This window comes from Oncorhynchus clarkii, unplaced genomic scaffold (assembly GCF_045791955.1).
Source record: "Oncorhynchus clarkii lewisi isolate Uvic-CL-2024 unplaced genomic scaffold, UVic_Ocla_1.0 unplaced_contig_2404_pilon_pilon, whole genome shotgun sequence".
Lineage (NCBI taxonomy): Eukaryota > Metazoa > Chordata > Actinopteri > Salmoniformes > Salmonidae > Oncorhynchus > Oncorhynchus clarkii.
The window spans coordinates 70001-85907 of NW_027258286.1; the positions used below are offsets into that span (position 1 = coordinate 70001).

At 39.4% G+C, this 15907-nt stretch overlaps 1 protein-coding gene across 1 annotated transcript in view; it reads right to left on the reverse strand.

Moving 5' to 3' along the window:
- The window catches only part of LOC139396475 (cytoplasmic dynein 1 intermediate chain 1-like), a gene marked incomplete at its 3' end in the record, with an annotated part of 67086 nt that extends 51504 nt beyond the window's left edge, over nucleotides 1-15582 (reverse strand). Inside the window, exons 1-7 of the mRNA XM_071143496.1 lie at nucleotides 15551-15582; nucleotides 14597-14718; nucleotides 13642-13756; nucleotides 7845-7941; nucleotides 6507-6557; nucleotides 2178-2237; nucleotides 1612-1733 (exon numbers count right to left, since the gene is read on the reverse strand). Coding sequence (XP_070999597.1) covers nucleotides 1612-1733; nucleotides 2178-2237; nucleotides 6507-6557; nucleotides 7845-7941; nucleotides 13642-13756; nucleotides 14597-14704 — 553 coding nt within the window. The remainder of the gene's footprint in view (nucleotides 1-1611; nucleotides 1734-2177; nucleotides 2238-6506; nucleotides 6558-7844; nucleotides 7942-13641; nucleotides 13757-14596; nucleotides 14719-15550) is intronic.
- Between the last annotated feature and the right edge of the window lie 325 nt (nucleotides 15583-15907).

The following is a 15907-nucleotide window of genomic DNA, read 5'->3' on the forward strand; positions in this document are numbered from 1 at the left end:
TCTTTCTCTTACTGTATCTCTTTCTCTCTCTCTCTTTCTACAGTATCTCTCTCTCACTGTCTCTTTCTCTCTCCCACTTTCTCTCTCACTCCTCTCTCCTTCTCTCTGTCACTTTCTCTCTCACTCCTCTCTCCTTCTCTCTCTCACCCCTCTCTCCTTCACTCTGTCACTTTCTCTCTCACTCCTCTCTGGCACTTTCTTTCTGTCTCTCTGTTTCTCTCCAACCATCTGCATTTTATATTGTTTTTTGGACTCCTCCTGTGGACTCCATATATAAAAATATATATATATATGATTTGGTTGAGTATTATATCCCAGCACATGTTAATAATAATGTTAAATTAGAGGCTGGAACACACTAAGGGAAACATGTCACAAAGCATTAGCTAAACCAACTTCTTTAGTTGTGAATGTGGAATTATGTGGAAGCCAATCATTTCCTGAATCCCCTAGCCACATTAATGATGAAAATGATAGAATGATGAGAGTGATGAAAAATGATATCTATAACAAAGTAGCCCATTCCTGCAGTCAATGACAAAAAGCCCCCTCTTTGGCCTCATGGGTGGAATGTTATTCATGTTTTTCATAATTAATAAACATTATGTTAAAAAAAAGGCTGAAAATCCAGTGTTTCTTTGTCAAGCGGTTTTGTTATATTTCAGTCTTCTGTGATGTATATAAAGTGTAATATTGGGATGGAAAATCCAAATGTAATACTTTCCAACTCTATATCTGACATGGTACAGGTGTCTTCTTTTTTTAAGCCCATACCCATGTGTGTGAGGTGTATAATTTCTTTCAAAGTAGATTTGTTTAAGACTACCAAGAATCACTCTGTGTGGCCCTGAATTAGCCCACCGCAGTAAAAGGCTAACACTTCATCAAACAAGTATAATTAAATTAACTTGACCAATTTCACATTAAATGTATCAAATATTCCAAAACATTTTCTTTCAAAGCAAATCCAGATGAAACAGAATCCAAATGTAGTGTCTCAGTTCTAAGTTAGTCTGACGAGACAGAGACACAGAGAGAGACAGATACAGCCACCATTCCAGGTGATGCTCCTCTCCTCTGACAGCGGCAGCCATCTTGTATTACCCCCAGACAGTCACTCTGCCTCTACTTAGAGCTGGGAGTCAATGCAGTGTCTGTTCTCTCTGATTCCAGGCAGCCAGAGTAAAGACAAGCAGGCAGGCATCTCTTTAAAAAAAAAGCCTCCTCCTGCTCTCTCTCTCCTTGTCTTTCATTCACTCTCGGCTCTTTCTCATTTTCTTCTCCTTCCCTCTCTTAGCAAATGAAGGGCTGTGTCGGTCAAATGGATATAAATCACTACAGGTTTACAGACTGTGGATCAAGCCAGGCAGTAAGGCCTACAGCCCATCTGACAGTAATGGCAATCAGATCAATGTGTTTTCACATGGTTTTAATGTAATCATAAAAAAATATGAAAAGGGTTCAACTGTAGAGTATGTGTTGTTTTTATAGTTTTTTTTAGAGGGTATACTGTAAAGAGGGAGCAATCGAGAGAACGATAGTGCTGTGTTATGTCGATTATAAAATACTCACACACATACACACGCACGCATGCACACCTTACACACTCACCCTCAGACAGATGGGTAGTGCCAGTGATGGGCGTCTGAGTCTCTTTGCAATACGACACCACCTCTCTGGGTAGGAAGTCCACCTGTGTGATCTTAGACGCCCCCAGTCTATGCATCCTGCGCCTGGATGGAGTGAGACAGGAAGTAGTGGGTCACAGAGCACTATGGGTACTGTAGTACATCATGCTACACACTTCAGCACTGCTGACCAACACACACACCGGTACACACACACATTGGTACATTCATGCATAAAACACTGAGACATTTAATATGGTGATTCAGTCCTTCGCACCTGCAGTACATCAGGGCTTAATTCAGTAGGGAATAATGTTGTGGAACATTCAGATAGAAATATATTGCGTAGAACAGCCATGCCAATTTGACATGAGTAAGGACTCAAGTCAGCTCTATTCATGGTATTTCTATCTGCTTGTTTCACATCTCTGAATACATCCCTGGTGTTCAGACAGCAGTTCTCTGATTGAACCACACACCTCCCCAAGAGGAGTACGGATAGAGAGAAGGAAAAAGTGAAGGAAATAGAGGAGAGGAACCGGTATGTACCCTAGCTCGGAGTCATCCTGCAGCTGCAGAACAGAGGGGTCAGTGTCCCACTGCAGGGTCCTCGGGTGGGCAGCAGGGGGCGCAATAGAGGGAGGGAAAACACATGCCAGGTTAGGTGAGCCACAGCAGTAACCCACAGATAAACACATACTGAGCTGGGTTGGAGTACATTTCAGTTCAATTCAATTCGGTTGAATCAGGAGATTACTTGTGATTCCAAATCCTCTTTTCAATGAGGATTTTTCCATTCTTGATTTGGAATTTAAATTGATTCCTTGATTGACTGAATTGGAACAGAATTGAAACTAACCACACCTTCGCACACACATGCACACGCATGCACACACATGTCTAACAGAATAACATTAGACAGAAATACACATGCAAGGGCACTGAGACATACAGGACAAACATAATCACTTATTGGGGACATGACAGTTGGGTAAATCAATGGGGAAAATGTTTAGGTTTTATCTCCCTGTTATAGATTCTTGGTCAAATATCAGAATATATATTTGATGAATATGAAATTATGGTGGGACAATGTACAATATTTGTACAAAATGTCATGGTAATATGAAAATGGTTTAATAACTATGTATAGAATAATATAAATATGATTTATCTGTTCTTCAAAATCCAAATGGTTGGACAAATATAAAATGATCTCTCTTATGTTGGGCAAAATGCAACATAATGCAACATAATGCAACATAATGCAACATAATGCAACATAATGCAACAGTGCAGAAGCTTTACAAGCAGATATGTTGTATTTCCGTCTTTCATATTCACTACCAGTCAGAAGTTTGGACACACCTACTCATTCCAGGGTTGTTCTTTACTTTACTATGTTCTACATTGTAGAATAATAGTGAAGACATAACAACTATGAAATAACACATTTGGAATCAAGTAGTAACCAAAAAAGTGTTAAACAAATCAAAATATATTTTATATTTAAGATTCTTCAAAATAGCCACCCTTTGTCTTGATGACAGCTTTGCACACTCTTGGCATTCTCTCAACCAGCTTCATGAGGTAGTCACCTGGAATGCATTTCAATTAACAGGTGTGCCAGGTTAAAAGTTAATTTGTGGAATTTCTTACCTTCTTAATGCATTTGAGCCAATCACTTGTGTTGTGACAAGGTAAGGGTGGTATACAGAAGATAGCCCTATTTGTTAACAGACCAAGTTCATATTATGGCAAGAAAAGCTCAAATAAGCAAAGAGAAACGACAGTCCATCATTACTTTAAGACATGAAGGTCGGTCAATACGGAACATTTCAAGAACTTTGAAAGTTTCTTCAAGTGCAGTCGCAAAAACCATCAAGCGCTATGATGAAACTGGCTCTCATGAGGACCGACACAGGAAATTAAGACCCAGAGTTACCTCTGCTGCAGAGGATAAGTTCATTAGAGTTACCAGCCTCAGAAATTGCAGCGCAAATAAATGCTCCACAGAGTTCAAGTGACAGACACATCTCAACATGAACTGTTCAGAGGAGACTGTGTGAATCAGTTCTTCATGGTCGAATTGCTGCAAAGAAAACACTACTAAAGGAGACCACTAAGAAGAAGAGACTTGCTTGGGCCAAGAAACACGAGCAATGGACATTAGACCGGTGGAAAACTGTCCTTTGATCTGATGAGTCCAAATGTGAGATTTTTGGTTCCATACGCCGTGTCTCGAGTAGGTGAACAGATGATCTCTGCATGTGTGGTTCCCACCGTGAAGCATGGAGGAGGAGGTGTGATGGTGTGGGGGATGCTTTGCTGGTGACACTGTCTGAGATTTATTTAGAATGGCATGGCTACCACAGCATTATGCAGCGATACGCCATACCATCTGGTTTGCGCTTAGTGGGACTATCATTTGTTTTTCAACAGGACAACGACCAAACACACCTCCAGGCTGAGTGCGGCATCAGATGACCTGGCCTCCACAATCACCCGACCTCAACCAAATTGAGATGGTTTGGGATGAGTTGGACCGCAGAGTCCAAGGAAAAGCAGCCAACAAGTGCTCAGCATACATGGTAACTCTTCAAGACTGTCAGAAAAGCATTTCAAATGAAGCTGGTTGAGAGAATGCCAAGAGTGTGCAAAGCTGTCATCAAGGCAAAGGGTGTTTCCTTTGAAGAATCTTGTTTAACACTTTTTTGGTTACTACATGTTATTTCATAGTTTTGATATCTTCACTATTATTCTACAATGTAAAGGTACAAATAAAGAAAAACCCTTGAATGACAAGGTGTGTCCAAACGTTTGACTGTTACTGTATATAGCTTCACAAACAGATATGTTGTATTTACATATTTCATATATATATATATATAGCTTCACAAACAGATATGTTGTATTTACATCTTTCATATATATAGCTTTACAAACAGATATGTTGTATTTACATATTTCATATATATAGCTTTACAAACAGATATGTTGTATTTACATCTTTCATATATATATACAGTATATATAGCTTTACAAACAGATATGTTGTATTTACATATTTCATATATATAGCTTTACAAACAGATATGTTGTATTTACATCTTTCATATATATAGCTTTACAAACAGATATGTTGTATTTACATATTTCATATATATATACAGTATATATAGCTTTACAAACAGATATGTTGTATTTACATCTTTCATATATATAGCTTTACAAACAGATATGTTGTATTTACATCTTTCATATATATATACAGTATATATAGCTTTACAAACAGATATGTTGTATTTACATATTTCATATATATATACAGTATATATAGCTTTACAAACAGATATGTTGTATTTACATCTTTCATATATATAGCTTTACAAACAGATATGTTGTATTTACATATTTCATATATATAGCTTTACAAACAGATATGTTGTATTTACATATTTCATATATATAGCTTTACAAACAGATATGTTGTATTTACATATTTCATATATATAGCTTTACAAACAGATATGTTGTATTTACATATTTCATATATATATACAGTATATATAGCTTTACAAACAGATATGTTGTATTTACATCTTTCATATATATAGCTTTACAAACAGATATGTTGTATTTACATCTTTCATATATATATACAGTATATATAGCTTTACAAACAGATATGTTGTATTTACATATTTCATATATATATATACAGTATATATAGCTTTACAAACAGATATGTTGTATTTACATATTTCATATATATAGCTTTACAAACAGATATGTTGTATTTACATATTTCATATATATAGCTTTACAAACAGATATGTTGTATTTACATATTTCATATATATAGCTTTACAAACAGATATGTTGTATTTACATATTTCATATATATAGCTTTACAAACAGATATGTTGTATTTACATCTTTCATATATATAGCTTTACAAACAGATATGTTGTTTTTACATATTTCATATATATATAGCTTTACAAACAGATATGTTGTATTTACATATTTCATATATATAGCTTTACAAACAGATATGTTGTTTTTACATATTTCATATATATAGCTTTACAAACAGATATGTTGTATTTACATATTTCATATATGCCAGTTTGTGCCAACAATACAGGACATTGAACCAGCACACAATGTATGCATCTTCACATACAGTATACACAAGTCACAATACATGTACACAATCACATTCAGTATACTGTATGAAAGCAGTTCTATGACATATAGAACACCCATATGTCATGTATTAAGAATATATTCTGTTTATACAGTATATGCTTAGTGATAAAGCTGTGCTTGCTTTTGTTTGTGGGGCAATCATTCAGGGTGGCTTATAAACAAACTGGAGCTTTCTCTAAAGTCATCTCCCAAAGTGCAAATTGTGACAGGGTAGCTATAGCATTTTTGACCGGCGTACCACTTCTCAATGGTACCTTTCAGGAATGTTGAACATGCCCATTACCACTTTAACAGATGCACAATGCTAGTAGAGCGCGGAAAAGCGTCAACCGCGTCACTCGACCCGACTGTCTTAACTAGGATGACACCCTAAAAGACTGTTTTGTCAGATCTGTCACAGAGAAATGACTTCTATTGAATCATGCGAGTGGAAATCTTTCAAGCCAGTGGTTTAGGGAAACAGCAGGTGTCAGGCAGCAGTCACCCAAGAGGGAAAGAACAACCCTTTGTAGCTTTTTATGCCTGACAGAAACACACCTGCCATAACATTCACTGTCTATCTGTATCACTGTGTCTGTCTGTCTGTCTGTCTGTTTGTGTGTCCTGTCTGTGGGCGAAAAACTTGGGCTTGAGCATTCCTTGCTCTGAGTAGAAAATGCTTACCTGTCGCTCTGAGCCTGTGCCTGATGCTTACTAACGCCAGACAACCCTGACCTGAGAGGGGACACAGTCATAAATGAACACACTCAACATGGGACACCGTCGATGACCAACACATCATGCCTGATGGGGACAATAGAGTTCAATTCTTGAGGGGGATTGTACTCTATTGCGGTTCTGGGGGTCCTTCTCAGTGTCAGATATCTAACAGATAACACACAGTCGCATTTAGTCATCAGTGCTGGTTTGGTGTGTGAGAATGAGATGAACGTCAGCTACTGTATGATGACACATAAGCATGTATGACACATGGGTTGCAGCAGTGCCACAGCATGACGCCTGGGAACATAGCCTAGAGGCTATGTTAGCCTGGAGGCTATGTTCTTCAGAGAAGTGAGAGTTGAATTATGTGCATCAAGTTGATATCTACAGAGCATTCTAGCATGTACAGGACATTTTGTGGCTCACCAAGGATGCTCTCTGAAAAGTCATCCATTTAAAGAACTATCTTTCCCCAAAAAATAGGATTTGGGCTTAAAATACCTTAAAACTAAAGTAAGTTGGGAGAGTTTTGATATGGTAAATCAAATCTGAGTGTGATTGATATTCACATCACACGGTTTAGAGATTAAATGTTATTTTGCGAGTGGTGCTTATGTGATGATAGAATGAGATAAATGACAGTACACAGAGTGTATCAAAACCCACAGCTACAAGACACAACATCCAACAACAACCCTCACTGACATTGGTCCTTACCTATACCTGCAGATCCCATACAAAGAGACAAAGAGAGATATGTGAGAGAGCTAGAAGCATAGATAAACTGTATGCTTATAGTGTTTTGTCACTTAACTACAACCACCATTTCATTAAAGGAATATTACTCTAACAAATGTTTGACCATTAGTTCAAATAAAATCTCCCAAAATGGTGCATGTCAACAGTCAAGGTAAAGCACTTTTAGTTGAGCAAAGACTTGCCTTGATGCATCATATGATGCATTTTTCATGTAGCACTCCTTTAAGCCAGGGGACACAGCCAAAGGGCCACTAGAATACTACAGGAATACTATAGTAATACTACAGTAATACTACAGTAATAATAATATATTGATTTGATATAGCGCTTTTCATTACAAATGTATTACTACTGAATCTAAACAGTCAATTATAATATTTCAGAGAACATCCCTGATATATTGGATGATAAGCATCATACTCATTATATTATCATCTCAGCAATATTCCAGTTGCTCTTGCCCTGGTCTTACTCTGGGTCAGTAACTCCAACTCAACCATATGTTATAATAACAGTCATATAAACAAAATGGCTGCCTACCTGCCGGCTGTGGCCCCGTCGGCTGAGTCCTGACTTCCCGTCTCACTGGGGGTGCTGTGTCGGCTCACTGATTTGGATGGGGACATGGGGTTCGGGACTAAATAATGAAAATAACACGTATCCAACATTAAAGGCTGCAGCGGATGGACTGGTCAACCCAAGCAATGCCAGAGACAGAGGGTGGCCGAAAGAAAAAACAGGGTGAAATGGTTGAAAGCAAATGAGTGATAAAAAAGAATGATCAAATGAAAACACAAAGGGGACAGAAAGTCAAATGGATTCCTCATTTACCATTCAAGTCAAAGCAATCATGGCTTTCATTGGTCATTGGAAGGTTTCATTGCAAAAGCCACTGTTGTACAACAACCACAAGGTCATGTTGCGATCAGGGTGTTGTTACAATATTGTACCACTAGAGAACAGTGACAAATACCTTGTTAAACGTACAGTATGTTGGTAGTGAGATACAGTATGTTTTCAACTGTTGTTATTAAGCCCATCATTTCAATGTGAAAATGTGGATGTTCACATTTATTTGCATACAACAACTCCACCTCAATATCATTGTTTTGAGGAAACTCCTGTGTATAGATAAAGGGCTCATAAAATACTACACTCTTAGAGAGAAGGATTCCAAAAGGTTACTCGGCTGTCCCCAAAGGAGAACCCTTCTTGGTTCCAGGTAGAACCCTTTTGGGTTCCATGTAGAACCCTCTGTGGAAAGAGTTCTACCTGGAACCAAAAAAGGTTATTCAAAGGATTATCTTATGGGGACAGCCAAAGAACCCATTTAGGTTCAAGATACATGTAGTACCACAGATGAGGAAATACATTAAACCAAAAACATGGGAAAGTTCAGATGAAATGGGAAAGGTATGAAATTGTTAGAAATAATATTTGAGAGAATGTGCATAACATGATTGAGTGCGAAATGTCACAGAAATTAAATGAATGGTATGACATTTTAAGATTTTCTCACATGTGAATTCAAAAATATTTCAATTTATTTTGCAATAGACATTGTGAGGAAATAGAAAATTGGATTGGAGAAACAAATAATGAGAAACAAGTAATGATCATGTGTAAAAAAAACAAACACACAAAAAACACTTGATATTTGAGATGTGTAAAAGTAAAACAGCAAATTCACACTCCTGTTACATGCAACAGTAGCAAGCACACATACTGCAAGCACACATACTGTAGATAAAAGAACAGAACGTACACTAGTGTTCAAAAGTTTGGGGTCACTTAGAAATGTCCTTGTTTCCATGAAAACATACATGAAATGAGTTGCAAAATGAATAGGAATTACAGTGGCTTGCGAAAGTATTCACCTCCTTGGCATTTTTCCTATTTGTTGCCTTACAACCTGGAATTAAAATTGATTTTTGAGGGGTTTGTATCATTTGTTTTACACAACATGCCTACCACTTTGAAGATGTGCAAAATATGTTTTATTGTGAAACAAACAAGAAATAAGACAAAAAACAGAAAACTTGAGCGTGCATAACTATTCACCCCCCAAAGCAAATACATTGTAGAGACACCTTTTGCAGCAATTACAGCTGCAAGTCTCTTGTGGTATGTCGCTATAAGCTTGGCACATCTAGCCACTGGGATTTTTGCCCATTCTTCAAGGCAAAACTGCTCCAGCTCCTTCAAGTTGGATGGGTTCCACTAGTGTAAAGCAATCTTTAAGTCATACCACAGATTCTCAAATGGATTGTGGTCTGGGGTTTGACTAGGCCATTCCAAGACATTTAAATGTTTCCCCTTAAACCACTTGAGTGTTGCTTTACCAGTATGCTTAGGGTCATTGTCCTGCTGGAAGGTGAAACTCCATCCCAGTCTCAAATCTCTGGAAGACTGAAACAGGTTTCCCTCAAGAATTCCCCTGTATTTAGCACCATCCATCATTCCTTCAATTCTGACCAGTTTCAAAGTCCCTGCCAATGAAAAACATCCCCACAGCATGATGCTGCCACCACCATGCTTCACTGTGGGGATGGTGTTCTCGGGGTGATGAGAGGTGTTGGGTTTGCGCCAGACATAGCATTTTCCTTGATGGCCAAAAAGCTCAATTTTAGTCTCATCTGACCAGAGTACCTTCTTCCATATGTTTGAGGAGTCTCACACATGCCTTTAGGTGAACACCAAAGGTGTTTGCTTTTTTTTTCTTTAAGCAATGGCTTTTTTTCTGGACACTCTTCCGTAAAGCCCAGCTCTTCTGGATGAATACTTTTGCAAGGCAAAGGTTATAAATAATGATTTTTAATTGAAACAATAATTGTGTCCTTCAAACTTTGCTTTCATCAAAGAATCCTCCATTTACAGCAATTACAGCCTTGCAGACCTTTGGCATTCTAGTTGTCAATTTGTTGAGGTAATCTGGAGAGATTTCACCCCATGCTTCCTGAAGCACCTCCCACAAGTTGGATTGGCATGATGGGCACCTCTTACCTACAGTACGGTCAAGCTGCTCCCATAGCAATTCAATAGGGTTGAGATCCGGTGACTGTGCTGGCCACTCCATTATAGACCTAATACTAGCTGACTGCTTCTTCCCTACATCGTTATTGCATAGTTTGGAGCTGTGCTTTGGGTCATTGTCCTGTTGTAAGGAAGAAATTGGCTCCAATTAAGTGCCGTCCACAGGGTATGGCATGGCGTTGCAAAATGGAGTGATAGCCTTCCTTCTTCAAGATCCATTTTACCCTGTACAAATCTCCCACTTTACCACCACCAAAGCACCCCTGTCACGCCCTGACCTGAGATATCTCTGTTTTCTTTATATTTTGGTTAGGTCAGGGTGTGACTAGGGTGGGTACGCTAGTTTTGTATTGTCTAGGGTTTTGTATTGTCTAGGATTTTCGTATTCTATGTTGGCCTGATATGGTTCCCAATCAGAGACAGCTGTTTATCGTTGTCTCTGATTGGGGATCATATTTAGGTAGCCATTTCCCTTTGGTGTTTGTGGGATCTTGTCTATGTGTAGTTGCCTGTCAGCTCTCGTTTGTATAGCTTCACGTTTCGTTTGTTCTTTATTGTTTTTGTTCGCCATTCATTTAATAAATAAAGAACGTACGCGCCTTGGTAAAGAATGCTGCGCCTTGGTCCGATCCTTATAACAAACGTGACACCCCCAGACCATCACAATGCCTCCACCATGCTTGACAGATAGTGTCAAGCACTCCCCCAGCATCTTAAAAAAATGTCTGCATCTCACGAATGTTCTTCTTTGTGATCCAAACACCTAAAACTGTCCATAACACTTTTTTCCAATCTTCCTCTGTCCAGTGTCTGTGTTCCGTTACCCATCTTTTATTTTTATTGGCCAGTCTGAGATATGGCTTTTTCTTTGCAACTCTGCCTAGAAGGGCAGTATCCCGGATTTGCCTCTTCACTGTTGACGTTGAGAATGGTGTTTTGCGGGTACTATTTAACGAAGCTGCCAGCTGATGACTTGTGAGGTGTATGTTTTTCAAACTAGACACTCTAATGTACTTGCCCTCTTTGCTCAGTTGTGCACCGAGGCCTCCCACTCCTCTTTCTATTCTGGTTAGTGCCAGTTTGTACTGTTCGTGAAGGGAGTTGTACACAGCGTTTTACGAGATATTCAGTTTCTTGGCAATTTCCCGCATGGAATAGCCTTCACTTCTCAGAACAAGAATAGATGGACGAGTTTCAGAAGAAAGGTCTTTGTTTCTGGCCATTTTGAGCCTGTAATCAAACTCACAAACACTGATGCTCCAGATTCTCAACTAGTCTAAAGAAGGCCAGTTTTATTGCTTCTTTAATTCGAAAAACAGTTTTCAGCTGTGATAACATAATTGCAAAATGTTTTTCTAATGATCAATTAGCCTTTTAAAATTATAAACTTAGATTAGCTAACACAACGTGCCATTGGAACACAGGAGTGATGGTTGCTGATAAATGGGCCTCTGTACGCCTATGTAGATAATCCATTAAAAAAATCTGCCGTTTCCAGCTACAATAGTCATTTACAACATTCACAATGTCTATACTGTATTTCTGATCAATTTGATGTTATTTTAATAGACAAAAAATGTGCTTTTCTTTCAAAAACAAGGACATTTCTAAGTGACCCCAAACTTTTGAACGGTAGTGTGTTTGTTCCATTACAGCTCACCATATAAACTCAGCAAAAAAATAATGGTCCTCTCACTGTCAACTGTGTTTATTTTCAGCAAACTTAACATGTGTAAATATTTGTATGAACATAACAAGATTCAACAACTGAGACATAAACTGAACAAGTTCCAAAGACATGTGACTAACAGAAATGGAATAATGTGTTCCTGAACAAAGGGGGGGGTCAAAATCAAAAGTAACCGTCAGTATCTGGCGTGGCCACCAGCTGCATTAAGTACTGCAGCGCATCTCCTCCTCATGGACTGCAACAGATTTGCCAGTTCTTGCTGTGAGATGTTATCCCATTCTTCCACCAAGGCACCTGCAAATTCCCAGACATTTCTGGGGGGAATGGCCTTAGCCTTCACCCTCCGATCCAACAGGTCCCAGACGTGCTCAATGGGATTTAGATCCGGGCTCTAATCTGGCTATGGAAGAACACTGACATTCCTGTCTTGCAGGAAATCACGCACAGAACGAGCAGTATGGCTGGTGGCATTGTCATGCTGGAGGGTCATGTCAGGATGAGCCTGCAGGAAGGGTACCACATGAGGGAGGAGGATGTCTTCCCTGTAACGCACAGCGTTGAGATTGCCTGCAATGACAACAAGCTCAGTCCAATGATGCTGTGACATACCGCCCCAACTCGTCAGTGAAGAGCACTTTTTGCCAGTCCTGTCTGGTCCAGCGACGGTGGGTTTGTGCCCATAGGCGACGTTGTTGTCGGTGATGTCTAGTGAGGACCTGCCTTACAACAGGCCTACAAACCCCCCACAGTACGGACATTGCAATTTATTGCCCTGGCACATCTTCAGTCCTCATGCCTCCTTGCAACATGCCTAAGGCACGTTCACGCAGATGAGCAGGAACCCTGGGCATCTTTCTTTTGGTGTTTTTCAGAGTCAGTAGAAAGGCCTCTTTAGTGTCCTAAGTGTCCTTTCATAACTGTGACCTTAATTGCCTACTCTCTGTAAGCTGTTAGTGTCTTAATGACCGTTCCACAGTTTTCATGTTCATTCATTGTTTATGGTTCATTGAACAAGCATGGGAAACAGTGTTTAAATCCTTTACTATGAAGATCTGTGAAGTTATTTGGATTATTATGAATTATCTTTTTGCTGAGTTTATATGATGACAGTTTCTGCCATAGAAATAATAATGAATAGAACGGACTTGGAAGCTCTAACGCTGGTAATTGACTCGTAAATTCATGGATACACTCGAAATGGCTGCCTGGTATTGTGACGCAATCATTTCCACAGTATAACATTTCCAATCATTTTTGGAATGTTATACTGCATCAACTGATGCTGGATTGCCATGGTAATGTAGAATGTTCATTCAAATGATGCTAACTAATGTGGCTCATGAAATGGAATGTATTTTTTGTCATTTCAGTTGAGTTGACACAACAAATCACAGCACAGATTGAAGGGTAAACATCTTGATTTTACTTCCTGGCATGGGTACACTCAAAATGGCTGCCAGTCTACCCATTATGCCATCATTGACTTGAATGGAGATGCCCTTTCTATTCATTCTCATTTCTATGGTTTCTACCCCACAGAAACGCTAACTGTAGCTTTGTTTGAGGAGCTCATCCCTAACTAATTTGAGTTGTGCAGTGTGTGTGTCTGTGTACCTAGTGGGGGTTCTGGGGAGATGCCGATGCTCTGTAGAAGGGCCTCAGTCTCTCTGCGCTTCCGGTCCAAGTCGGAGTCCACTGGGGCAGCTTCAGCCTTCTGCTGCGTCTCTGTCTGTACACACACACATACTCTTGAGTATACCAAACATTAGGAACACCTTCCTAATATTGAGTTACACACACCCTTTTTTCCCTCAGAACAGCCTCGATTCGTCAGGGCATAGACTCTACAAGGTGTCGAAAGCGTTCCACAGGGATGCTGGCCCATGTTGACTCCAATGCTTCCCACATTTGTGTCAAGTTGGCAGGATGTCCTTTGGGTGATGGACCATTCTTGATACAAACGAGAAACTGTTGAGCGTGAAAAACCCAGCAGCATTGCAGTTCTTGACACAAACACCTGGCACCTACTACCATACCCCTATCAAAGGCACTTAAGTCTATTGTCTCACCCATTCACCCTCTGAATGGCACACATACACAATCCATGTCATAATTGTCTCAAGGCTTAAAAATCATTATTTAACCTGTCTCCTCCCCTTCCTCCCCTTCATCAGTCTGTCATGGAAAGAGCAGGTGGTGTATATTTTTATTTTACCTTTATTTAACTAGGCAAGGCAGTTAAGAATAAATTCATATTTTCAATGACGGCCTAGGAACAGTGGGTTAACTGCCTTGTTCAGGGGCAGAATGACAGATTTTTACCTTGTCAGCTCGGGGATTTGATTTTGCAACCTTTCAGTTACTAGTCCAATGCGCTAACCACACACACACACACACACACACACACACACACACACACACACACACACACACACACACACACACACACACACACACACAGTATATTAGCTTTGTAATAGGATATTAGCATGAGGTCTATGGCTCAGGTCAAGTCGGACAGACAGGGATGAGCATGACAGTGTGTCTACTCACTTTTTTCCTATCTTACCTCTTTCTTTTTCCTTTCCTCCTCCTTCCTCTTCTTCTCCTCCCTGATCTGAGCTAGGCGCTGCTTTTTGCGCTCTAGCTCGGCTTTTATGTCACTTTTGTCTGCCATTGTTTCCTATTGAGCTGGGAAAAAAGGAATGTCACACAAGGATGCAATGTACCTTCAACACTAGAGAACTGCTACTGGGTGTGGCCCTGGGTCATTAAGTTCCTTCCTGTTTGGCCTGTAACATGATCCATATTCCATAACAATTCAGGGAATAAATAAGTCCATCAACTACCTACATCTATCTCCCTATCAATGTATGTAGGGTCAATACAAAATAATCATACTTCACTTGAAGGCATCACCAAGGGCAAGGGTTGGATAATTGGGTAACAATTCAAGATCTGAATATTGAATTGTAGTAAAAGGACAATGACACCATAAGGAAGGCATTGTATCAAGTTTATTCTCCCACAACTGCCAGATTTGGATTTGAAACACTTCCAACTGTATTTTTTGTAGTACAGTTGTGTGATGTAAATAGCATCATTGAGAATCCTGCTGGGCTAAACAGACAGGAGGGAATACAGCCGAATAAAATAGGTAATGAACAAAAGTGGAGGATAAAATAAAGAAACACTTTATTGAAATACACACAAAACAATTCAAAGGAACAGACGCAGTTGGTAGCAATTGGCAATGCATAAGATGCAGAAGATGCCACTACTGTACCCATTAGGAGTGGAGAAAATGGCGTTTTCCCCTTTAACACACCACGTATAGGTAATTATAAATTGGGTATTATTAGCAATTAACGTTACGTCATTTTTCAATGCGCCTCTTCTTCCCACGATCCAAAGCCATACAGAGAAACACCCAGCAAAATAGCAATTACACGAGCACAAATGATACACAGGCTACAAATGTATGCAATAAATCATTATATTTCCTCGTAAAGACTTGTCATACCTGATCTCTCTTTCACTATGGATGCTGATGATGGTGTGTCACTTGCAAAGAAAGATGCTGTATCACGGCTGCTACACCCCCGGCAAATCACCACATTATTTATCCTCCTCTAATGATATTTAACCAACAAACCTCGGATGTATGGTGAAAAGAGGTCGTTTCAGTTCAGATGATATTACTGTCATTGGCTAAAATCAAGAATATTCGCGCCAGATGACCTAAATAAAATATAAAACATGTGCATGATGCAGCATCCCTCAGGAAGAGAGGAGGAAATTCCACCTATCAGTGCAATGTGTCGCTTTGAATTAACTTTAGCTGTTACAATGTCGCCATCTACAGGCCATTTAGAGAAGT